Raw genomic sequence first — 25,462 nt, 5'->3', positions numbered from 1 at the left:
TCAACTGATCCAGAATGTAGTGATATAGATAGTGATGGGCATGCTTTAGCATGCCCATGTAACTGTAACCCAAGCTGTACTGGTTATTAGTAACTTCCAGGGTGCAATTCAGAGTATTGGTTATGATTTATTAAGCCTACACAGTATAGGGCCTGATTAAGTGAAGGATCATGTATCTTCTGTGACATCAGCTGGACAGTTTTATCTAACAAAGATGGCTCTAAGTTTACTCAAATATTTCTTGTGTGTGTGTTTCAGATCTCATAGATAAATATTCTGGTTTATCAATACTAAAAAAAATTCCCTTAGGTTGAAATATTGATGACAAAATAGTTCTGGGCAACAAAATGAATGTTGTCATAATTGCTTTATTCAAAAGCGTGTTTTTTCAGCTTCCCACCCTTATAACTCCTGGTGGTCTCCTAGGTGCTACCATCTGCTTTGATTCTCAGTGCATTTGGAAATATTAATAAATGGAAAAAGTCAGCCTGAAAAACTGCCAGTAATTGACATACTTTTAACAGTACCTGACATTGTGTTGAATGATCATCTGATTAAAAACCTCAACAATTACCTTTAATATTGAGCACAGTCTTCTTTATTAGCACTATCAAGCAATCCTCCTTTCCTTAGTAGCTTTCTACAAATATCTGTAAGTAGATATTTGTAGAATATCTTCACATTCAGCTTCTTGACTAACAGCAGCAATAGTAGTTGCCAAGCATTGAATTCTAAAGTGAATTAAGAGAGAGGCAATGATACGAGATAAGAAATTCACTGTCAAGCAGAAAGAACCAAAACAAAAAGTAGCCACAGGAATAAGGGGTCAGAAAGCCAGGCAGTAATAGATACCAGATTAAAAGAAGCTACAGCAACCCTTGAAAATAACAAAGTTTTGTTCTCATAAAGTGATCTGTCACACAGCAGAGGTAGCTTGCTGCCTTGCAACCCTGATGTGACCAAAGCTGGCTAACATGGAACAAATTAGATGAAGTTATGAGAAAAGTTTACTCTTTTGTCTGTTGTGAAATGTAAGTTGTCTGTCTTCTATCTATCTATCTATCTATCTATCTATCTATCTATCTATCTATCTATCTATCTATCTATCTATCTAGTAAAGCAGTGGGAAAATTTACCTGCAAGTAGTCCTCACTTAGTGACTGCTTTGTATAGCAATTATTCGCACTTAAGACAGTAAGGAAACAGTGACTTTGCAACTAATTGTCATATTTATGACATTTGTAAGTTTGTACAGCAAAAGAAAGCTGAAGTAATACCATAATAAATACAGTCGCAGTTTCACTTAGCACCTGCTTTGTTTAATGACCAAGCTGTGGTCCCAATTGCAGTTGCTAAACAAGGACTACTTGGGAAAGTTATTTTAATTTAGAATACCTTAATGTAAGGGTAGATGGCAGCATATGAATGAAATTCAGTCAATATTACTAGAAAATTGTCACCCAACCAGTGGTGGGATTCAGCCAGTTCGCACCAGTTTGGCAGAACCGGTAGCTAATTTTTTGTTGCCCAGGCCCAGAATGGACTTCTGGAAGCAGCATCCACACAGAGAACCGGTTGTTCACATGTTTGAATCCCACTACTGCACCCAGCCCAACATAGTCAGGCATCTGGAACTGATGGCTATAGCAATCAAAAATATATCTTGTTTTATCCACCATGCAGTATACATGCAGAACTAAATAACAGCTTTTTGGAAGCAAATCCGGGCAGCCTAGGACTACAGGTAGTCTTAATGACTGTTTGAAGTTACACTATGGACTCTGAAAAAGGGACTTACGACCTGGATTCAAAGTTGCAACATTTGTCCCCCTGCACAAACAGATAACGCATTTTGGGTCCTTGGCAACTGGCCTGCATTTACAGCCATTTGTAGCAAGCATCCTGTGGTTTGATTTACTGATTTACAACATTTTGTCAGTTTCTGGCAAAAATTGCCCCATAATGAACAATGGGTTCACCTAACAATCCCCATGTTCACTTAAGGATCGCTGCAAAAAATGATAGTAAAATCAGGTCCCATCTCATGGTGACCCACTTTATAACTGTCACAAGTTATAACCAAAGTTGCAGGCTCAATTACAGTCAGAAATGCAGGATTACCTACATCAGTACCTCAAATAAAGTTCTGAAGATAAACACCAAACTTAATTGGAAATGCCAATGGTGTTCAAGTGGTGCTCCAGTTGTTTTGGGATTGCACCCAAGGTGCCTATTACTATTGGTACTACCCTTGCTTGTCTGTGCTACAGTCGTTCTAGTTCTATTTGTAGGTCTTTGTATTTTGCTAACTTCTTCAGTTCATCATCAACATCACCATCATCATCATCATCATCATCATCATTCAATTCCCTACTACAAGGTGAAAATCTCTTCATTGAAAGTTATGGACTGTAACCCACAAGAGTGATTTATTTTGGGTTGGTAGATTTTTTTTAAAAAAAAGTAAAGTTCTTAGTCTAAACCTGAGAAAGAATAATTGGCCTAGATGGCTTCCCTATCTGAGGAAGGACTAGAACCTGGTTTTCTTCACTCTTGTTTTGAAACTTGTTATTTTATGCTCAAATTGTATTCTCAGAAGACTGGTGTTTCACTTTCCAACTGCTTGGGAGCTGTCATTTGCTCCTTCAATATAAGTTAAGGAATAAGAAGTAATTCCAATTAGAGCGCTGTAACAGCCTGCTCAGGATATATCTTCCCTCTGTGGCTTTATGGGATTAACAATATGCTATCGAGTACTTTGCTTCAAACTTTTTTTCAACACTTGACAACAAACTGAGAAATTATGAACTCATTCTGAGTGTTATTAAAAATTCCATTACCTTGTGATATGCAAGTAAATAAAAGCAGGAAATAACATACAAATTAATAGAAGAGCCGTGTATAAAACAGGATTCATATCAGTAAGAATGCTGCCTGTGCACAATGAGCAATTTATTTTTGTATGTGACTTTTGAGAAGGTGCAGACTTTTGCCTCAAGGTTGAACCATTTATTAATTCAGGATGAATGTCAGGATGAAGAAGGCAAACCAAATGCATTATGACAACCCAAGATCTACCTTGTCCAAATAAATTTTAGCAACCCAAAACCTGGCTTAACAGATATAATGCTCAAAGACATATACTGTTCATTTGAAAGTATTAAAGAAAGAGAGGAAAGTATTTTGGATAGCCCATTAAGGTTAAAAAAAATATATCCTCCAAAGATACATGCTTTATTTAATATCTAAGTCCTAGCCAGAAGCTTAAGTGGGCACATATTCATCGATATTCTATGAGAGTCATTAAAATTTCTGGTTGCCATTAATATATACAGTACACTGAATTATTCATTCAAAAGATAGAGGAGGGGACTAACATGCTTCGTTAACGTTGCTTTTTGCTCAATTTGAATTAAGTTCAAACGTCACATCTAGGTAAATGTTTAAAGAAAAATGTGAATGCTAAGTGTCTGGAGTGTATTTTTTATTTCAAAATTATAGCATGGCTCTATGTAAAGGGGAAAAGAACAACTTTTAACTGGAATTTAGTGAACCGTGATATGAGCAGAAAACAGAAAGTGTGATGCTCTGTAGTTAAAAGAATTGCACAGATGTTACACTTGTTACAGGTCCTACATTGGGAACAAAGCTTTGAGATCTAATTCCTAATCTTATACAATAGAAATTTATTACCATCTAAACTAACCATTGGGATAAAATGTGATGAGTTAGAGAACAAAAATAATTGTGATCTAACTTGGCACTTTGTGTAAATTGTATGTATGTATGTATGTATGTATATATATATATAAAAGAGCCTAACTACTGGCCCTAATTAAAATAGGTTCAATAACTTTCCAATAATCTATTATTGCTTCTAACATGGGCAAGTGGGATGTCCCTTTTGAAGTTGGTTGAAAATTAGCAACTGATTTCATTCATTCAAAACTCAAATGGTTTATAAATATTAGTTCTGAACACTAAAAGGCGTTTGTGTGTGTGAGTGTGTGTGCACACATGCGTGCTTTACTTCGATAAAGGTTTTGATGCTGATCAAGGCAGCCAGCCTCCACACTTTTGAGAAGTGGAGTACCTTACCTTTTCCATGCTGAGGCACTATTTCCCTCCAACAATTAGTGTCAAAAGTCACTTCACAAAGCAAAGCAGTGGCATTTCACCCTGATATATCATATAATTAAACACCACATGCAAATAGATGAGCTGAAATATGCAGCTGTCTTAAGATGCTTATAGATAATTTGCAGATTGATCCAGAAAAACACAAATTTCTGCAGCTTCAGTATTTATGTATATAAATACTATAAACATACACAAACAGAGTCTAAACATATTTGCTCTCTCTCTCTCTCTTTCTCTCTCTCTCTCTCTCTCTTTGTGTGTGTGTGTGTGTGTTTGTGTGTGTATCAGAGATATTCCCCAAGTAACAAGAGCGAGTAGCACAGTGAAATTAATTATTTATCAATAGATAAGAGTAAAAATTAGCCAAAATCATTTTGCCTACCCTCCTATATACATTTAATTCCCAAAGAGATTGGAAATTCTTAAATAATTGTCTTTGGTGTTTTAATATTCAGAGATATAAGTTATATAAGATGCTCAAAAGGAGGAGCTCTTTTGTCTCACTTTAGTGAGAACCTGGATGGCACCGACTAAAATCATTGATGGCAAAAGTAATGGCAGCAGTTTCTCTCTTGCATCGGTGTAGACATTCACTCTCTACTCAGTCTAACATGGCTTAGAAATTGCAATAAGGGTTCATATTAATCATGCAAGCAAGAGGCTTGCTTCACCCTTCCCAAATTGTGCTGATAAACATTTTCAGAGGACTCCAGGCTTCCGCAATTCCTTCCCTTCTGTCATTTTTATTTGGTTTGTTTCTCTCTTTGTTTTTGTTTTTCCCTTCCAAATTCAGATATCCTTTCTTCAGATGGAGTTCCCATTCAAAGAAATTCATCATTGAGGAAAGTCAAAGGGAGCATTAGTCCCATATCCGTATGATCCAGAGTTGTGGTGGCATAGTAGTCAGAATGCAGCACTGCAGGCCAACTCATTGCTCACTCCAGGAGTTTGATCCTGAGCGGCGCAAGGATGACTCAGCCATCCATCCTTCCAAGGTTGGTAAAATGAGGACCCAGATAATTGGGGGGGGCAATATGGTGACTCTGTAAACCACTTAGAGAGGGCTGGAAAGCACTATGAAGTGGTATATAAGTCTAAGTGCTATTGCTATCAAACAGTAATTGCCTGCTCTATAAAACAGCCTCTTCCTTGAGATACAGTTGGCCCTGACTCTAATGATCTTTCAGAAGGCCATAAAGATCAGGCTTTTCCTCCAGGCACTGCAGCTTGGACGTTAATTATAGGGCTTGGATAGATGGATGGATGGATGGATCACACATTGCTCCTAGAAGCACGAAGCCGAAAACACCAGCCTGAAGATGACGAATGGGACTTCGTCGAAACGTCACCAAGACACTTCCAATTTTACGCGGGAGAAAACCCGAATAACCAAAGACCTACATACAAACACCCGCGAAAACCTCAGAAAATATATATATATATAGAGAGAGAGAGAGAGAGGGAGAGAGAGAGAGAGAGACAGACAGACAGACAGACAGACAGACAGTAAAGTAACTTACTTTTGGCAAGTATTAGCTTTAATCATAAGGAATAACCATAGAGAGCTGCATTATAAAACAACAAGTTAAATTCATCACTTTATTATAGATAAACAAATTTATTGAAATCTGCTTACAGAGGTTTGCTTTTACACTGCTTCTTGACATGGTTGAATTGCTTGTGAAACCAGAAGATGATTACAAGTTTGGTAATTTTCTACAGTGCAAAATGGTGTCAGAACAGCAGTGACATTTTACAACTGCAGACTTGTAATGTTTTTGTAGGTAAAAACAAATTCATACGGTTAAATGAAAAAAGTTTGTTCTAGTTTTATGTGCATTCAAAGTGATTTCTCAAATTTAATTAAGAATGTGCAGAGCGGGGAAGGAAATCATCCATTCGTCCTATGCATTGATATTGTTAAAATAATTTAATGTATTGTGACAGAATAGTAATAGTAAAAGTGACTTTATCAAACCTCATTTTCTTAATATCTATTTACTGCATTTTTAAATTGAACGTTTTCAGAACCAGTCTCAATTCCTTTGGTGTTGTTAAATTGTGTAGAAAGTAAAGAAGATGACCTTGATGGAGATATGTTCCATTCACTGCTCAGGTGTTAAGAAATGAAAAATACTTCATTTCCACAACAAGTAGATAATGTTTGTAAGCAACTCATATAGACATCTTTCTAATTCACTAAAATATAAGAAGGGAGATAAGGTACAACACAGTTTTACTTGCAAGACTATTATTATAACCAGTCTCAATACAAGTAGTTTTAGCCTTCCTGTTGGGTTGATTTCTTGATCTGGTCTATCTAATGGGGCTGACATGTTGCTCATAGGGGAAAGGAAATATGAAGATAGCAATAGAAATAGCACTTATATACTTTATTGCCCTCTCTAAATGGTTTACAGAATCAGCATATTGCCTCCAACAATTTGGGTCCTCACATCAACGACCTTGGAAAGATGGAAGGTTGAGTCAACCTGTCAGGATCAAATTCCTGACTGTGGGCAGAATTAGCTTACAATATTGCTTTCAACCACTGCACCACCACAGCTCTAATGAAGATAATAATTTGTTCTTAGATATCCTCATCTGAGGATATTTAATTGAAAATTCTTACATGCTACTCCTCATAGCACCCAAGAATAGCTATAGATTATTGCTTTGTCCTTGTTATCTCTTCAGGGCTGGCTTCCCTGTCCATTTTCCATTAGTATCATTGAACCATGGATAATGAATATTTTCAGCTAGATATAAAGTCTAAGCAATATCATTCACAATCTTTTGTATAGTCAATTTGGTCTTGTGTATGTTGTTTTTTTTATAAGTCTATAGTGCCATCCAATATACTCATTTAATGCTTTTCTCTCTCTTGTCTTTCTTCAAATATGTAAAGTGAGACTTTAGGATGAGAGTTCTAAGTTTTAGTAATTTTATGGAACTCTTGAACTTGATCATGGGATAACCTCCTAAATATCACTTTTCAGGCTGCAGTATAAGATTTTTTTTTAAAAAAAGTGTGATTCATTTATAATTTCCCTTCCATTTCTGTAGTATATGCTAACTTTTACTGTGAGTTTTAGATCACATCACTTGTCATGTAAAATAGCATACAGAACTACCCTTCTGAAGATAATTGTTTGGATCATTCCACAGACACAGTATAAAAGACAAACATGGTCTTAGGAATTGTTGTCAAGGTTAGAAATGACTTATGGTCAAAATCAGGCTCAAGAGTATAACGTTAACAATAATAATAAAGTTGGAAGGGACCTTGGAGATCATCTAGTCCAGTGGTTCTCAACCTTTCTAATGCCGCGACCCCATAATACAGTTCCCCATGTTGTGGTGACCCCCAACCACTTATACATCACCGGGTGCCAGGGGCGTGGCCAAAGAAAAGGGGGAAAAATGGCAGACAGCCTTGTTTGGCGACCCGTGAAATGGTCGTTTGACCCCAAATGGGGTCCCGACCCACAGGTTGAGAACCACTGATCTAGTCCAACCCCCTGCTCAGGCAGGAAACCCTATACCATTTCAGACAAAAGATTGTCCGACCTCTTAAAAACCTCCAGTGTTAGAGCATTCACAGCTTCTGGAGGCAGGTTGTTCCACTGATTAATTGTTTTAACTGTCAGGAAATTTCTCCTTAGTTCTAAGTTGCTTCTCTCCTTGGTTAGTTTCCATCTGTTGCTTCTTGTCCTGCCTTCAGGTGCTTTGGAGAATAGCTTGACTCCCTCTTCTTTGTGACAGCCTCTGAGATATTGGAACACTGCTATCATGTCTCCCCTCATCCTTCTACCCTTTGTTCTACACATTGTCACATCTTGAATACCATTGTGTAATGAAATGACTTTGTTATCTAAGAGTTAACAGACTTGGAACACAGAGATGAAAAGCCAAAAATTTAAAGGAAAGTGAAAAATATAGTTATCTTGGTGAGCTACTTTCTGATGTGAATCAATTTCTCTGTCTAGTCAAACACTCATTAGCTTAGATACAAATGAAAGAGAGAATTATTTTATTCAAGAAGCTGAATTTTTAGAAAGAAATATAAGAAGCATACAAGGCTCATATGTCATATAAATGGCCCTCTAGTTAAAATTGCATCATTCAGTGTTTAATATATTAGTTACCACTATGAGAAAACAAAACCATTACAGAGAAGCACATTTCTGGAAGACTTAAACTAACATCATTAAAATGCAATTAAATATGACAAGCCTTGTATCTATGGAAGAATGATAGAATTTATTATCATAATGCATAGTAACAGTCCTCACAAGAATGAGGTAATTTGACAAATAGGTTACTCTCTGAGAATTTCTTAAGTCGATATTAAGAACATTGTCTTCTGAGTAAACTGCTAGAATATGAATGATAATGCAATACAAGTGATAAATAACTTGTTTCATAATGCCCAAACTAATTCACTGGCAGTCTAATTTAGAAGTTCAAGTAACTGAACTCAGTATCAATAACAAGATTATTCAGCTAAATGTTTTTGTAGGCCAAATATTGGTCCATTACTTGATTTCCCCATTCAAGATTTGACAGCAGATTTTTTATGTACAATGTTATATTTTATGTCCAATAAGTAATAGTTGTTATAATGTATGAGAAATTACCTGCCCAAATTATGAAGTGGATTTCTTAGGATGCTAGAAAGTGTTATGAAAATACATTTTTCTTTATCCTTCATGAAAGCCTTGAATTTGGCTTGAGGGAGTTCATTCTAGTCTGTACAAATAATTCTTTCTTTCCTTCATTTCTTCCTTGAATTTCAAGTTCTAGTGATATTTGGCAAGTTTTTATTTAAACAAGAATTGTAGAAAATGACTACCCCACAATTAATCATGTTGCTGACTTAGATAAATCACTTAACATTCATTAGTTTAATATTTTTCTCTTTGAACAGGATTTTGCCAAATCTGTGGTTAGGAAGTTGCCCTCGTCAAGTGGAACATGTGACTATCAAACTTAAACATGAGTTGGGCATTACAGCTATAATGAATTTCCAGACTGAATGGGACGTGGTTCAGAATTCCTGGGGATGCAACCGCTATCCAGAACCAATGAGCCCAGAAGTTCTCATGAAATTGTACAAAGAGGAAGGCCTTGCTTATGTCTGGATGCCAACACCAGACATGAGTACTGAAGGTAATATTCACATTCCATCCCTAGGAAAGCATCCATTCAACGATATAGTTGAATAGTGTAACTTTACAAATTTACTTGGATGTTTGCATTATGGTACTCATAGCTAATTATGTATTGTGTATTCTTAGAATATAATAAATATTCAGCAATAGTTAAAGAAAATACCTGTTTTTATGCTAGAGATTAATAATATGGTGTTGTTTGTAAAGATAAGAAAACCATGTTTACTCAAAAGGCTATAATTAATTTCTATCAGTGCTACTAAAAGTGTATAATTATTTAATTGATATATATATATAAATATGTGGAGCGGCATGGTTTCCTAGTGGTAAAGATGCTTGTCTCCCACTCAGAAAGTTGAGAGTTCAATCCTGGGTAGCAACAGATGTTTCTCTTTTAGGACACAAGGAGAAAATATCTGCTGCAAATTCCATGTAGGTGTCAGAAGAGCATCCGTCCAGTAAACGCTCAGTTCCATCCAGTCACCCTGACTTTACCCTGAATTAAGGGATTACAAGCTCATAAAAATATAAAAATGTAAATGTAAATATAAATAAATGTGGCAGCAAGATGGATCTCAAAAGTAAAATGATTTGTTTCAACACATATATTTTCTTTGCCTTAGGATATTGTCCATAAAACTATCATATAATCATAATTAATTAAGATCATTTAAGTAAAGTCACTTTTGTGCATATGAATTTTGTATTCAAAATTGCATGCTGTAATAAATGCTCTGAAACACTATAATTCTGAGTATTTGTTAGTCAACCAATTAATAGGGTCATAACTACTACTTTTAAGTTTGTAAAATGCTACATGATTAATCAATTTCACTGTACTTTGCTAAAATAACTTTTAAACTAAATCAATATTTTTCCAATAACACTTCTCATGTTTGTAATATTCCAGATAGCAGGATCCAAGAAAGATGTTTATTTATCTATTGCTTAGCAGAAACGTTGTGCTCACATTGTTGAATTAAAATTAAAAAGTAACAAAACAATTAAAATTTAACTGACAGAATAGCCAGGCAATAATTAATAAGATCCCAATAATCAAGAGTAATAAAAAAATAAAAATCAGCAAAATCCATAAAAAAGCCCCAAAAGATAATCAGATGCCCAACTTACCTTCTGAAAAAGTATAGCCTTTATCTGACTATCAAGCTGGAAACTTTTCCTGAATAATTTTAACATTTAATGCCTCTGTTGTAAACCTATTGTTCATATCTCAGTTGAGAAAAAAGAATTGGAGCACTCCTGAAATGACAGTATTAAGGTGGAGAAAGCTTACATATGGCTATTCCCTCTGTGTTTGTTGAATGTTTATCATTTTAAATTAATTAGGCTAGTGTGACCTTTAGACTGAGCACTTTTTCAACAAAACTTTATCCTCTGAAAGTTCCTTGTCCTTGTCTTCAATTAGCTTTATTAAAGTCATGTTTTACAGCCATGTCTGATCATGTCGTAAATGAACTATGAAGAACACAATTTTTGCTGAAACTGTTTCAGTAGAAATAATGATACTCCTTTGAAACTCTATATGTAAACAGAATTTGAGATTTTATATTTTTCATCAGTAGTTTTATAGGAGCAAATAATATGAGGTCCTTTTAGTTCACCACACATTCCTACAGTATTCAAATTCCTCTTTGGGCCATACTAGATGTTGTCCAAAGTTAGAATTAATATTGTTTTGTGTGTATTTAAAGACATTTGAAAAGCAGGCTTTAGAAGTTGCACTAAGCAAAACAACATGGGTGGGAGACTGAACTTTTTCCTGAATCAGCTTTTTATTTTGGCTTTGAATTGTTCCTATTGCTTGGAACTGTGGTTTTAAGTTGATAAAGAGTAACCATGGAAAAACATTACGTGCTATACATTTCCTGCTTTTTCACCATGCGTGTAACCTTTGTTTATGTCACATAGCTGATTACAATGTCTAGACTGGACTTCTTTGGAGGAGATGGTGGTTTAGAAATATAAAATATAAATAAAATAAATAATACATAAATAAATATGGGAATGGCTAGCATAGGGGAAAGGTGTGACAAAAAATGCACAAAGTAGAGATGCTTTCTATAAAACTTGCAGAGGTCATTCTGATCCTGCTCATGCACATAATACATTATTTTTTACTTCCTTCAACTTCGCCAGGCATAATCATTTTTTTTAGTCCATCATCTGCTTGCATCACATGTCAAAAATATATGGGCTTCTGCTTGCTAATAATCAGGTTCAAGGGAGCAGTCATTTTACTTCTTCAAAGACCAATTGATTGGTAATTTTTCTTGCACTCATGTTATTCTAGGTAACTGTTTTCAGATCCATAATTCTTGTATGATCAGCATAGTAAAAAACTTGCTTTATTGAGTAAAGATAAAAACTCATTCATTTAGCTCACTCTGATAAAGTCTCCATCTTATATTACCAATGTGATCTAATATGTCTCTGTCTTTTCTGAAATTTGCCTATTCATTTATCTTTTCTGTTTCCATATATGAGTCTATTCTCCTTTCTAAGATTTTAAGTAAAACTTTCATTCTTGAAGAATTAGTTCAGTGGATGAATAATACGTACTTTCTCCTGCATCTTTCTTGTTCTATATAGGTGTGCACACCAGTCTTTTCCAAGCACCAGGCTACATCATGTTTTCTATCAGTATTGACCTATAGCTGTTGACAAATTTTAAAAATTTCGCTAATCTTTAAAATTTCTTTCATTTTTCTTTTCTTGTTAATTTTTCTGTGTTTGACTTTTTTCCAGTTACTTCTTGTTTGATGTTGAAAATCTGCATTCAGTCATTTTAAATTCTTCTTATTGATCAAAGACTTTTGATCAATAAGAAGAATTTAAAATGACTGAATAAGAAAACAACAACAACAACAACAATAATAATAATATAAGAACAATAAGAAGATGATCAAATGCCGGGAGACGAAAACATATGAAGAACGGTTGCAGGATTTGGGTTTGGCTAGTCTAGAGAAAAGAAGAAATAGGGGGGGGGGACATGATAGCAGTATTCCAATATTTGAGAGGCTGCCATAAAGAGGAGGGGGGTCAACTAATTTTCCAAAGCACCAGAGGGCAGAACAAGAAACAATGGTTGGAAACTAATCAAGGAGAGAAGCAGCCTGGAATTAAGGAGAAACTTCTTAACAGGTAGGAAAATTAACCAGTGGAACAGCTTGCCTTCAGACGTTGGGGGTGCTTCATCACTGGAGGTTTTTAAGAAAAGACTAAACAGTCACTTGTGTGAAATGGTATAGGATCTCCTGCTTGAGCAGGGGGCTAGACTAGAAGACCTCCAAGATCCCTGCCAGCTCTATTCTGATTCTGATTCTTTGTCTTCTGTCTTTCCTTGATCATATGAAAAGTCATTCTGAAAGTCACTTGAATTTCTTTTTTAAATTTTGGGGAATATTTTTGTCTGCTTCGTTTTTCATGTGATGCCTCTTGCTTCTTTTCATAGCCATATCTATTGCCTTCAATCCTGCATGAAAGGCAGATATAAATCCAGAACATCAAAATAAATATTGTGTTCAGACTGTGTGTCCTCCAGCTGCTAGTATATGTTTATCCTTTATTTCTTTGTAAAGCTTATGTCATGTGTCTGATTAACGAAACACTTCAAAGAACCTTCAGGCAATTTTTTAACCTAAAAAGCCTTTATTAGTGTTACAGAAATGTCAGCACAGCATGGTGGAAATGCTAAGATATGAATTTCCCTTCCTTTGCACATAACATTCCAGGCATTTCCCCTCCCCTATTTTGGGGTCATGATTCACATCTTCTAATTAACTTGGAGGGCAAAGATTTACTTCTGTTTCTTTTTCCGGGCTTTCCTTATATTCTCCTCCCCTTTCGCTGTCACCTGATTTAACTCTAAAAATACCAGACAGTTCTGCATATATTGTTAAGCAAGAATATTCAATATTAGCAGCGTTGACAGCTTAACCTTTATTTTGGACACCAAAATTCATTCTACACTTAGAAGTGTTGTGGCTATTTGGATTGCATTTATCCATCTTCAGTTTCCATTAAGTAACTTGATTGTGATATTGTCCAATCTGGTGTTGTCCATTCATAAAGCTTGCATGTATGTTGGCTAAAGCAGGTTTTGACAAAATGAACGAAGAATTCTCTCTGTAAAATTCTATTAACCCTTTTCCTATTCTGATGCATTTTCCAATTCAAATCCTCCTAATTCCAAGTATCTCTTTTTCTCCAACTTTGTCCATCCAACCACCCCATTAATGGATTACATTCTTTCTATCATTTTGTTTATCACTTCCTACATTTTTCCATATAATTTGTGTCCTCTGCCATTACAGCCATACTAGGTGCATAGAACTTATTTAAAGCTGGTGCTCATTGAATAGTCACTAATTCTAATAGATATGGTTCTCTTTATTAATTTATAGGCAACCATATACTTAGCATTGTACTTTTGGAGAATTATTGCCACTCCAACTGTTTTGCATATGCTCTTGCTCTGAATATCACATAAACTTCTGATTTAAAATAACCCATTCTGCTCCACTTAAACTGCATTTATTCCTAAAATACTGCATGTAATATATTAACATCCCTGCTTTAATATTTCTAGAATTCCTTGATTTACGCATTTAAAATTCCATATTCTCATTGTTTTTTGCTTTGGAAAATCACTTCTTTCTCAACACCAATAACATTAGTGACCAGATTTCCATGTAGCTTTGTGCTGTGTGCATTTTATCACCTCGTTATCATTTTTCTTCATTAGCTACAGGAAAGTTTTCTAGTCTAGGGAGGAATCTCAGCATCTGACATCCAACTTGTAGAGCCCTTTATACAAATACAGTGCAACAAGATAAAAGTATCTTGCTATCTTTTTTATTATTATTTTGGAGTTTTTATCCTAACGTTCATTATCGGTATACAGCCCCACCTTTCACCTCCTTTGGTGTGGATTACTCTTTGGTCCACCCCTCCCCTCTTGAGGTTACTCCAGCAAATGTTAAGCTTGAGTTAGACTGATGTGGACGTAGCATTGACACATAGTTACACTGCAAAGTAGTTGATGAGTAAGGATAGGTTGCAGATGGCTGCAGACGGGCTGGTATGCACACCTCCCAAATTTCAACTTTGCATTGTGTGGAGATGCACGTCCTGCATGTTGATGGGTTGATCTGACTGTTGGTAAGTTTTCTGTGCTTGTTTTAGCACTCCTTAGCTAAAACATTAACATTCACAGAAGTATAAATGCAACAACTATGTAACCATCTCCAAAGATAGACGTGTACATTTCTTGACATGCAGTGACACAGAAGCCTAATTCCCACCTTATCCTATCAGGAGAATGGCTTCCACCAGCATATGCTCCCAAGGTCATTGTTGCTATTGAAGTTTCCTTAAAGATACAATATCCTGGGAAGAAAGTAGAATATATCTTTATTAAAAGCACTGAACAGCTGTTAGTCCTGTTCCATGTTTCTTCTGGAGTGGGAATCATTGACATTGAGACCCCTCTGTCTGCTTGTTTCATTCTTCCTTGTGGGTTAATGAATTCATGTTATTCACTGAGGAAAGAAGAGAGGTCAACTTTACTTAATTTTGCACCTCACCATAATCAGCCCTTACAGAGTGTTTACCTTTTGTAAGAGGCTTCAGCAGATAAAATTTGAGCACAGTTCTATTTTTGAAAAAACAACAACACCTGCTTGTGTTGCAGTATGATGTAAACATGGTCTTTAGTTGCAGCAGTAGTTTTTCAGTAAGATATGATGTGAATATGAGACCTCACTTCTTGCAAAATCAGAAGAAATATAAGCACTGAATATGCTCCAGTTCTCTCCACATTCTTATTATCAGACTCCAGACATTTGCCAAGGGACACACTCTGGTTAGGCTTGCCATTTCATTTAGGTCCTCTTGCTTATTCTATTTCCTTTCTCTTGCTGGCAGAGATGTTGAATTTTTACCACATGAATGTGATTCTTTTATTAAAAAATGAGCTATACAAAAGAATGCAAGGGACAAAAGAGTTGTAGTTGTGGAAACATATTGCATTTTAGTTAGGATTATGCCTGGAACAGAATTGCTTTGTTTTGGAACTATGTATGTGAATTAGAAAAATATATACTTCGTGTACATTGAATTATTTTCTATTGCCTCATGCACATTGGTTCATTTTTACATTTTTCTCTGTTGAACCCTACTTGCTTAATCCAGGGGTCTTCAAACTTGGCCCTTTTATGATTTATGGACTTCAACTCCCAGAATTCCTCAGCCAGGCACCCCTGGATTAATCCATAGTTGCTAAGATGGAACTTTTTGCTTATAAATCAGGTAAAAGACATCTGATTTAGTAACAACCTCATCCTTCCCTCCTTTCCAAGCTTGCCATAAGAAAATACTCTGTATATGTTGGGTTAGGTTCTATCTCTGTTTGAAAGGTAAAATAAATTCATGTTCTCCAAGGTTCTTATTCTTGAATTCTTGACTGTATATTTTCTGTGACAATTTAGTTTCTGCAAAGGGCCTTTATCTATTTTCTTTGGGAAGACCACTTCAGGAAGCCCTACCTATAATTCCAGACTATGATTTATAAGCAACTTCAGGCAATATTGTGAACAGAATGCTACATTTGTTGGTGAAAAGCTAAGATGAGTAAGACATAAAAATAGAAGAATGCTATGATGCATTCTTAACTTATTCTAATTCAGTAATTTACGAAATAGACAAAGAGCAACAAATCAAATTGAACCATTAGCTGATCTGCAGGCTGTCAATAAAAAAAACTCTAAGACTATATCTACATTTATCAGTTGATATGCTTCTTAGCTTATTAAAATACAGATTTTTTTTACAACATACTGAAGAGGTAGGACATTGCCTTGGTAATATCACAGATACCATCCAATTAGCATTATGGATAATAAGTAGAATAGATTAATTACTGAAACTACTCCTAAATTCAGCTTTTCCAAAATATTACACTTGTCATCAATCTGAAATTTGTACTTCTTTCATTAGCTCGCCACACCGTAGTTATTATGATAGAAGAACCTGTTACTGTATACATTCCTTATTTAATACACTTTTTCCCCTGTTTTTCTTAGTTCTTGTGTCCCAGAGCAGTTCTCTTTCCCTGTCTCTCACACAGACAGAGAGATAGGTAAATGAATCCTGTCATCAAGCTTATAAATTGAAAAGGACAAGGTACACAAGAGAAGGGGAGGGGGGAAGAGTTTTTGCAAGGTCAAAATAAACTGCTAATGCTGTTAACAAGTATTTCTGTCTAATACTGGCAAGTCTTCCCTTGGTGATTTTCTTGCTCTACTAGTTCATGATTCTTATTTATTTGGCTGATAGGAAGGACCAGAATGTCCTTTCCTTTTGTTTCTGCAATGTCAGGATAACTAACAATTGGGTTGAGGGCAAAACAAGCTCTTGCTAGCTGTTTTTTGTGATATGTTAGTCCTTCTCTTGCAATGGTGTGTCAACCTTCCAGGCAAATGTAATGGTATGTGGGAATGATCTTGGGAGATGGGCAAGATTTGCAGCCAGGGCAATGGTTGGATAAATGGCAGCTTAGCCTGCAGAAGGAATGTGGGCATGGGACTCAGAAGGGACACTTCTTGGTTCCATATAAAGGCAATGGGAGAGAAATGTACTTTCAGACTTGCAAGATTCTGTTAGTGTAACCTTACAATAAAGTAAAGCTAGTTCTTCCGGGTGTGCTCCCTGCCTGGACTATCTTGCAAGGCCAACATCTGCCTTGCAAGTCTGAATGTACATCTTTCCTCCATCACCTTTAAAGCCCAAGAATCTAGGGAGGATCCCTTCTGAGGCATATGCCATGCTTACATTCCTGCTGGAGGCTAAGCTGCCTCTTATCCATGTATTGCCTTGGCTGCAGCCCTTCTCCCTGTCTCCCAAGTTCAGCCCCACATACCATTAAATAGTATGACAATAGTATTATACAATGCAAAAGACTATGAAGCCTATGAATATTTAATAGCTTTTGTAGATTCAACTGTTGTAATAATGATGTGAGCATTAATTATGCCACAGAATTTGATATGAAGTAAGAAAGTGCATTTAGTGTATCATTTGAAATGGGGAAAATAGAATTCACATTTGTTGAAAAGCATTTGATATGTACATCAGACATTTTTTAATACAAAATAATAACTTCAACCACAAGTATCATTATTTAAATATACATTATTTAAAACAAATTGCACAATTTTCTCACCTTCCTCTATTATATGGAAGATAATGTAGGAGTTGATCATGGTTAATTTAGCATTTTAGGATTTGCACTAAGCACTCAGAGTGTCTAATTTATAATTGAACGGGAGGAAAGTATTCTCTGTGCAGAGTTTTGATAATGAATTAATGTGTTAATACATTAACAAAATTTTTATTTCACATATATATATATATATATATATATATATATATAATATATCTAATCAGCATATATTTGCAAGTAGAATTATCTTTTGAAAATGCTGGAGTGGTCATATCACTTTTGTCAAATTAGAGGAAGAATAGAATAATAAGTTTATTGTCACTCTGAATGTACACTAATCAGCATACGTTAAAATGAAATTTCATTGCATACCGCTCTTGAGGGAGGGTCACCACCTCGATATACACTACATAAATATGATATATATATATATATATATATATGTATGTATGTATGTATGTATGTATGTATGTATGTATGTATGTAGGTCTTTGGTGGTTTGGGTTTTCTCCCGCGTAAAATTGGAAGTGTCTTGGCGACGTTTCGACGAAGTCCCATTCGTCATCTTCAGGCTGGTGTTTTCAGCTTCGTGCTTCGAAGCTGAAAACACCAGCCTGAAGCATTGCTCCTCGAAGCACGAAGCTGAAAACACCAGCCTGAAGATGACGAATGGGACTTCGTCGAAACGTCGCCAAGACACTTCCAATTTTACGCGGGAGAAAACCCGAACAACCAAAGACCTACATACAAACACCCGCGAAATCCTCAGAAAATATATATATAGAGAAACAACGCAGTCTAATTCAGATTATGTGTACATATGCATGGCGAGAAAAACGAATCGTGTGAGTTTACCAGATTTTGTTTGCTACAAAATAAACAAACACTTGGGAATGGTTGGAATTATTTAGCATTAGTATTATTTTTACTTTTATTTTATTTTTATCCATTTTGTAAGAAATAAGAAGACTATGTGCATGCAAAAATATCTATCTGTGTAGGTGTGCTTTATACATTTATTTAATTACATTTATATCTTGCCTCTTCTCTTAAGGTAAAAGTTATCGTATATAGGAATACCTTCACCCAGCTCATCACTCTAACCTCTTCCATCTAGAAGTCATTCACTTTTGCTTTGTTTCGTTCACAACATATTATCGGCTAGAAAGCAGAATAGTCAAACAGTAAAAAAGTATCTAGTTCTGTTTCAAACTTTAGGATGGCTAAAAGGAATTTAAATGCATTCATATTTTAATCCATGTATCAAATTGTTTCCCAAAGAAACTGCCAACCTTTTTATTACAAATTTTATATAGATATCTTTGGTATAGTACTAAGCACAAGGCTCGAAACCAGGAGGCTGTGAGTTCTAGTCCCATCTTCAAAAAAGGGGAGAAAAAACAGACCTAGGAAACTACAGAGCAATCAGCCTAACATCAATACCTGGAAGATACTGGAAAAGATAATCAAAAAACAGATTTGCGAACTTCTAGAAACAAACAAAGTTATAACTAGAAGCCAGCATGGGTTTGTTAAAAACAGATCATGCCAAACCAATCTTATTTCATTCTTCGATCAGATGACTAAATTTGTAGACCAGCAAAATGCTGTAGACCAGAGGTGTCAAACTCAATTTCATTGAGGGCCGTATCAGCATTGCGATTGCCCTTGGGGGGCTGGGTGGGTGTGGCCAGGGTGGGTGCAGCCTACTGGGGTGGGCATGGATGGAGTGGGTGTGGCCTACTGGGTGGGCATGGCCAGCTCTACATCGTTCGCGTCAAGGGTGCCTGTGGGGGCCTGGGCAGGAGTGGGACAGATCTGAGGGTCTCTGGCAGAAGGGGGTGGAACTGGGGCAAGCACCAAGGCATGGTCCATTTCTTCATTCCTCACAAAGGGTGACACTTCCCCAGCATGCACCCAGGGGGTGGGGCCGACATGGCAGGGGCTGGTTCCTCGCTGTTTCTAGACGGCCTTGTGGAGCTAAGACTGAATGTGTTTCAGCATAGATGTCCACCACAAAATTGTACATTGGCTCCCGGCTGGCCTGGGCCAGGGCCAAGGCAGAGGGGGCCATTCCCTCACTGTTTCCAGGATGGCTTCGCGGGCCACATGAAACCACTTCGCGGGCCACATCCGGCCCCCGGGCCTTGTGCTTAACATGTCTGCTGTAGACATTAGTATACTTAGACTTCACCAAGGCATTTGACAAAGTAGATCACAACCTACTTCTTGGAAAGCTAGAAAAAAGTGGGATAGGTAGCATTTCCATCAGATGGATTTGTAACTGGCTGACAAACCATACTCAACAAGTAGTCCTTAATAACACTACGTCTATGTGGAGGGAAGTAAGCAGTGGGGTACCATAAGGTTCTGTCTTAGGCCTAGTACTCTTCAACATTTTCATAAACAACTTAGATGAGGGAATAGAAGGGGAACTTACCAAATTTGCAGATGATACTAAGCTGGCAGGAATAGCCAACACCCTAGAGGATAGGCTCAAGATCCAGATGAATCTTGACAGACTTGAACACTGTACCCTATCTAACAAAATGAAATTCGATGTAGAGAAAAGTAAAGTCTTATACTTAGGCAAGAAAACCCAAAAGTACAAATATAGATTGGATGAAACCAGGCTTAATAGCAGTAACTGTGACAAGGATCTTGGAGCCTTAGTAGACAATCAATTAAATATGAGCCACAGTGTGCAGCACTGTTTTAAACTAGCATAGACTGTTTCTAACCTGTGTGTAGGACAATTCTGTCTATATTTTTTATTCTGTAGGCAAGGCAAAGCATGAGAGGGACAGTTGGAAGGCTGCTAAAGTCCTCTATGTGGCCAATCCTTGATAATAGTGGATAACAATTGCTAACAGAAGTAAAGTAATGAGGCCACTCTTAGCTGTTTGGCTCCAACATGCAATGTTTTTAAAGTCACCCTAGCTGGTAAATAATCATGAAACTAGATTATTTGACTGGATCTGGTTCTCACTATTCATTCAAGAATCAAAGCAAACAAAACAAAAAAACCCACTTTTATCCCTGAAATCATAATAAGGACTTAATGGGGCAGCTCGTGGGTGATTAGGAAGAGACATTCAAATAATTGTGCCAATGGAGTATCAGAAATGATTGAAACAAAATGAAATTACAATTTTCTCATTTCACTTAAATAAAAACACAACTCTTTTAAAAAGTTGGTGGAAATGTTTAAGAGCGCAGAACATTATTTAAATGAAAGTTTTCTAATCTGGCAACTTTAAGATGCATGGACTTCAACTCCCAGAGTTTCCCAGCCATTGATACTATTATTGGCATGGTGAGGTCCCTCACTTTTTTTTTATTTATGCTTATGAAATACTCTGCTGATAATGCATGAGGGAGACAGATACATTATTTCAGATAGTTTGAAATGGTTGTCACTTATTTATGTTTCAATAAGGCAATGCAGTACTTCAGATTTATCTCCAAAAAGATGCTCCAGGGTGCAAAGGAACACAAATGTAGCATCTATTTATAACACATGAAAGCCACTACATCTTTTCCTGGGATCGCAAAGCAGATTCAGAAGACAGGCATGTGAACCTAGGAAATGACATGGCTGCTTTAAAGAGTTGTAAGTAAGTGCCACACTTGTGATTCTTTTTAAGCACACACACACAGAGACACACATATCAAAAGTTTGAGAGCAATAATAAGAGCTAATACAAATAAAATTAGAACAGAAAAAATGAAAAAAACCAGAAAAAACTAAAAATGCAATAAGAAAAGAAAATAGAAGAAAATGGAAAAAAGAGAGAAGGATATAATGATATAAGAAAGTAGCTTCTGATATTCTTCACAGCAGTTCTAATTCTATTCTCTCTCTCTCTCTCCTTCTCTCTCTCTCTCTCTCTCTCTCTCTCTCTCTCTCAAGTTATATTGTGACTCTCTTCTTTCTATAATATATCCGGTCTAATCATCATAACCATAAATCACAAGTTCACTTTTCTATATTTTTATGAAAAAAGTCCATAAAGGTTTTCTAGATTCCAATGCTACATTTGTACTCCATTGTGCTTCAAAACATGCCTTCTGGAATGGAATCAGACCTGTTGCATAGTCTTGCTGCTCACAATCCTTCTCTGTTTGGTTTAGGAGGGATTCGCAGAAAATAAAGATGGTCTGAAGTTGGAGGCCCCACTGTGTTGTTTGAAATGCCCTACTACTCAGAAAAAGAAAAAGAAAAATGTATTTGCCTAGTACAGTGGTTCTCAACCTTTCTAATGCCGTGACCCCATAATATAGTTCCCCATGTTGTGGTGATCCCCAAGTGGGTGTGGTCACCAATAAGAGGGAGTAGGACAGCTAGGGAAAAGGGAAAAAAATGGCGGACAGCGTGGTTTGGCGACCCCCGTGAAATGGTCATTCGACCCCAAATGGGGTCCCGACCCACAGGTTGAGAACCACTGGCCTAGTAGGAAATAGGAAGTTTTGCAAGTAACATGAGACCAACTGGGGTGGTAGTGGATGATCTAAGAGAGAGTTGAGGGAAAGCATGCCTTTGACAGTGATCTTGTTTCTAATCCTAGGAAGAGTCCAGATGCTGCCTCAGGCTGTCTATCTCCTGCATGGGCTGCTGGAGAATGGGCACACTGTCTATGTTCACTGCAACGCAGGTGTTGGTAGGTCCACTGCTGCCATTTGCGGCTGGTTAAAATACGTGCTGGGATGGAATTTGAGAAAAGTGCAATACTTTGTAGCCTCCAGAAGAGCAGCCATCTACATTGATGAAGAAGCTCTGGTCCGTGCAGAGGAGGATTTCTTCCAGAAATTTGGGCCGCTCCGTTCCTCATTCAAGCCCTAGCAGCAGCAGCAGAAGAAGAAAATGCTAGCAGCATAGTCAGGCTCAAACTTCTCAGAAATCGTGGCTTTAACTCCAGAAATGCTACTACCACTGCCTGAGGAAATAGTAAAATGAAAATGTGGGTGAATGTGTGTGTAGCAGTCAGGATACATAAAGATTATGTAGCCATTTTAGAGAAGGAGAATTCACACTGATTACTATTTGAGAAGGCGACTAATTTTAATTTGCCCACTCTTTCGTGTCTAAGCATTTGGCAGGTCCTGAGTTAGGTAGCTAAGTAGGGTAAGGCCCTCTTAGTGCTTTGATGAAAGACCTCTGGGGGAATGTATCTAAAAGAAAGTGGTAGCCCATCATTTCCATACTGTGCCATGGAAACGACATGGACTGCCTGAAGTAAGTTCATGTTACTGCCTTTCCCAAGCATTATTGTTGTTGTTTTTTTACGGAGCTGCACATACACATATGCAAACATGATCCTGGGAGCTAGACTAGGAAAGAAACTGCAGCTTTCTGGTTATGCCTAGGGACGTATGAAACTTGGTAAACCTCCTAGCCCAGACAGCAGATATGATAGAGATATGCAATGTCTCCAATGTAGATTTTTAAAATCTAGATTTTTTATAAGCCTCAGCTTGGCTAACCTTGGAATCTGGGCATGGTAGGAGTCGTAGTATAACAGTTGTGTAAAGGAAAAGAAACAACCCTGTCATACTTCACAGCATGGGATGAGAGCTAAGATAATCCAAAAATCAGAAGGGTTTTGGTACTACATTTTCCACTTCACAAATTTTATTAAAAGGTATAGGTTTGGGAAGTTGAATTATGTTTTGCAGTTGTTAATCAATAAGGAACTTGTAATCTGTCTTACATGTATCCTCTATCTGCATAGTTAACCTGTCTTCCCCTCTCTTCCCTCCTTTGGCCTCACCCCAATTTAAATCCTGTATCAGTTTAGCCTCTCTGTGCATTTGATGAAGTGAGCTGCAATTCATGAGAGCTTATGCCCTTTAATAAAATTTATTTGTCAGAAAAAGTGCTACCAAGCTCTTCCTGATTGTGTGCTTCAGCAGTAGAAGCTGTCACTAAATAATAAATCAGAAACATTTTTTCTCACATATCCACATGCACAGGTGTTAGTGTCAGTGGAATAAACTATTGTAACCCAGGTGACAAATTAAGTATGTGTAGGACCAAAGGCTATGCATGGTTTAAAACAAATGATTATGACTTAAATGGAAAATAGTTCAACTCAAACAAGAATACCTATGGACATTGTGCAACAATCTTGATAAATTTGTGAAATCTCAGCTGGAATAATTGCCAGTTGCTACCATCACATCTAGAAGAATGTTTAGTTGCTGATAATCACCTTACAAAGAAGATGGCATAAAAATTTAATAAATAAATAGTGCATCTGGGAGGAAAATCCAGACGCATTACAGGGTTTAATAAACATTCTTCTATATAAATATTTTTATTTATTAACTATCCATACATTGGTTTGTTTAAAACTATGTATTTTATTCTTTATTTTTTTGTTAAAGTCATCTTGTATGGAAAAATAGCACTGAATATGTTTTTAACTGCATATTTGACTTTATTTCTGAATTTGGATTTTAGCTAGCATGTGCCAATAAATATTTGAAACACACAATGTTACTGTGAACAAGTTCTTCTGTTGTACATCAATATGAAAAGAGGAAAAACAACAGCTCTCAAAAGAAACCAGCATGGCTGCATAAAGAACTCTCTGACAAATTGAAAGATAAAAAGGACAAATATAGAAAGTGGAAAGAGGGGAACATAACTAAGTCAGAATATCAGCAAATAGCCCGAGCCTGCAAAGATGAAGTGAAGAAAGCCAAGGCTCAAAATGAACTAAGACTTGCGACCAAAGTCAAAAATAACAAAAAAAGCTTCTTTCAACATGTAAAAAACAAGAAAAAAGTGAAGGAAATGATTGGTCCATTAGTGGGTGGAAGTGGCAAGAAGGTGACAAGCAACAGGGAGAAAGCAGAACTATTTAACTCATTTTTTGCATCTGTCTTTACACAAAGGGAAAAAACAGACCAACCTATCAAAAATAGTGCCATAAAAAACAAAACAGAAACACAAGTTAAGATAGGCAAGAAAATGGTTAGTGAGCACCTGTCCAGCCTAGATGAGTTCAAATCGCCAGGACCAGATGGATTACACCCCAGAGTTCTCAAGGAACTGGCAGATGTGATATCGGAGCCACTGAACTATATTTTTCAAAGATCCTGGAACACAGGGGAACTACCAGAGGACTGGAAAAGAGCTGATGTAGTTCCCATCCTCAAAAAAGGAAAAAAAATGGATCCAGGAAATTACAGACCTATCAGCCTGACCTCAATACCTGGGAAGATCCTGGAAAAGATAATCAAACAACGAATCAACGAACACCTAGAGGCAAACAAAGTCATTACTAAAAGCCAACATGGGTTTGTCAAAAATAGATCATGCCAGACAAATCTTATTGCATTCTTTGACCAAGTGACAAAATTAGTGGATCAGAGGAATGCTGTGGACATAATTTACTTGGACTTCAGTAAGGCATTTGATAAAGTAGATCACAACCTACTACTTGATAAGATAGAAAAATGTGGAGTAGACAGAATCACCACCAGATGGATCCGTAGCTGGCTGACTGGCTGTACTCAGCGAGTGGTCCTCAATGGAACTGCATCTATATGGAGGGAAGTGTGTAGTGGGGTGCCCCAGGGCTCTGTTCTGGGCCCAGTACTCTTCAACATCTTCATCAACGATTTGGATGAAGGGATAGATGGGGAACTCATCAAATTTGCAGACGACACCAAGCTGGCAGGAATAGCCAACACTCCAGAAGACAGGCTTAAGATACAGAAGGATCTGGACAGACTTGAACACTGGGCACTAACTAACAAAATGAAATTCAATGGTGAAAAAAGCAAGGTTCTACATTTAGGCAAGAAAAACCAAATGCACAAGTACAGCATAGGTGGCACCATGCTCAATAGTAGTAACTGTGAGAGGGACCTCGGAGTCCTAGTAGACAATCAC

At 36.8% G+C, this 25,462-nt stretch overlaps 1 protein-coding gene across 3 annotated transcripts in view; it reads left to right on the top strand.

Moving 5' to 3' along the window:
• The window catches only part of EPM2A (EPM2A glucan phosphatase, laforin), a 46,221-nt gene extending 22,165 nt beyond the window's left edge, over positions 1-24,056 (top strand). For 2 of the 3 annotated variants that reach the window (XM_039346850.1, XM_039346849.1), the window contains 2 exons: positions 9,071-9,312; positions 22,128-24,056. In XM_039346850.1, the coding sequence (XP_039202784.1) occupies positions 9,071-9,312; positions 22,128-22,402 (517 nt within the window). In that variant the 3' untranslated portion in view covers positions 22,403-24,056. Of the gene's footprint in view, positions 1-4,933; positions 5,136-9,070; positions 9,313-22,127 lie in introns of all 3 variants that reach the window. The other variant, XM_039346851.1, reaches the window with a different exon arrangement.
• Positions 24,057-25,462: the final 1,406 nt, after the last annotated feature.

Source organism: Crotalus tigris, unplaced genomic scaffold (assembly GCF_016545835.1).
Source record: "Crotalus tigris isolate CLP2741 ecotype Arizona unplaced genomic scaffold, ASM1654583v1 scf7180000018030.5226217, whole genome shotgun sequence".
Lineage (NCBI taxonomy): Eukaryota > Metazoa > Chordata > Lepidosauria > Squamata > Viperidae > Crotalus > Crotalus tigris.
Note: the sequence above shows the minus strand (reverse complement) of the source record. Positions and strands in the feature narration are given on the sequence as shown.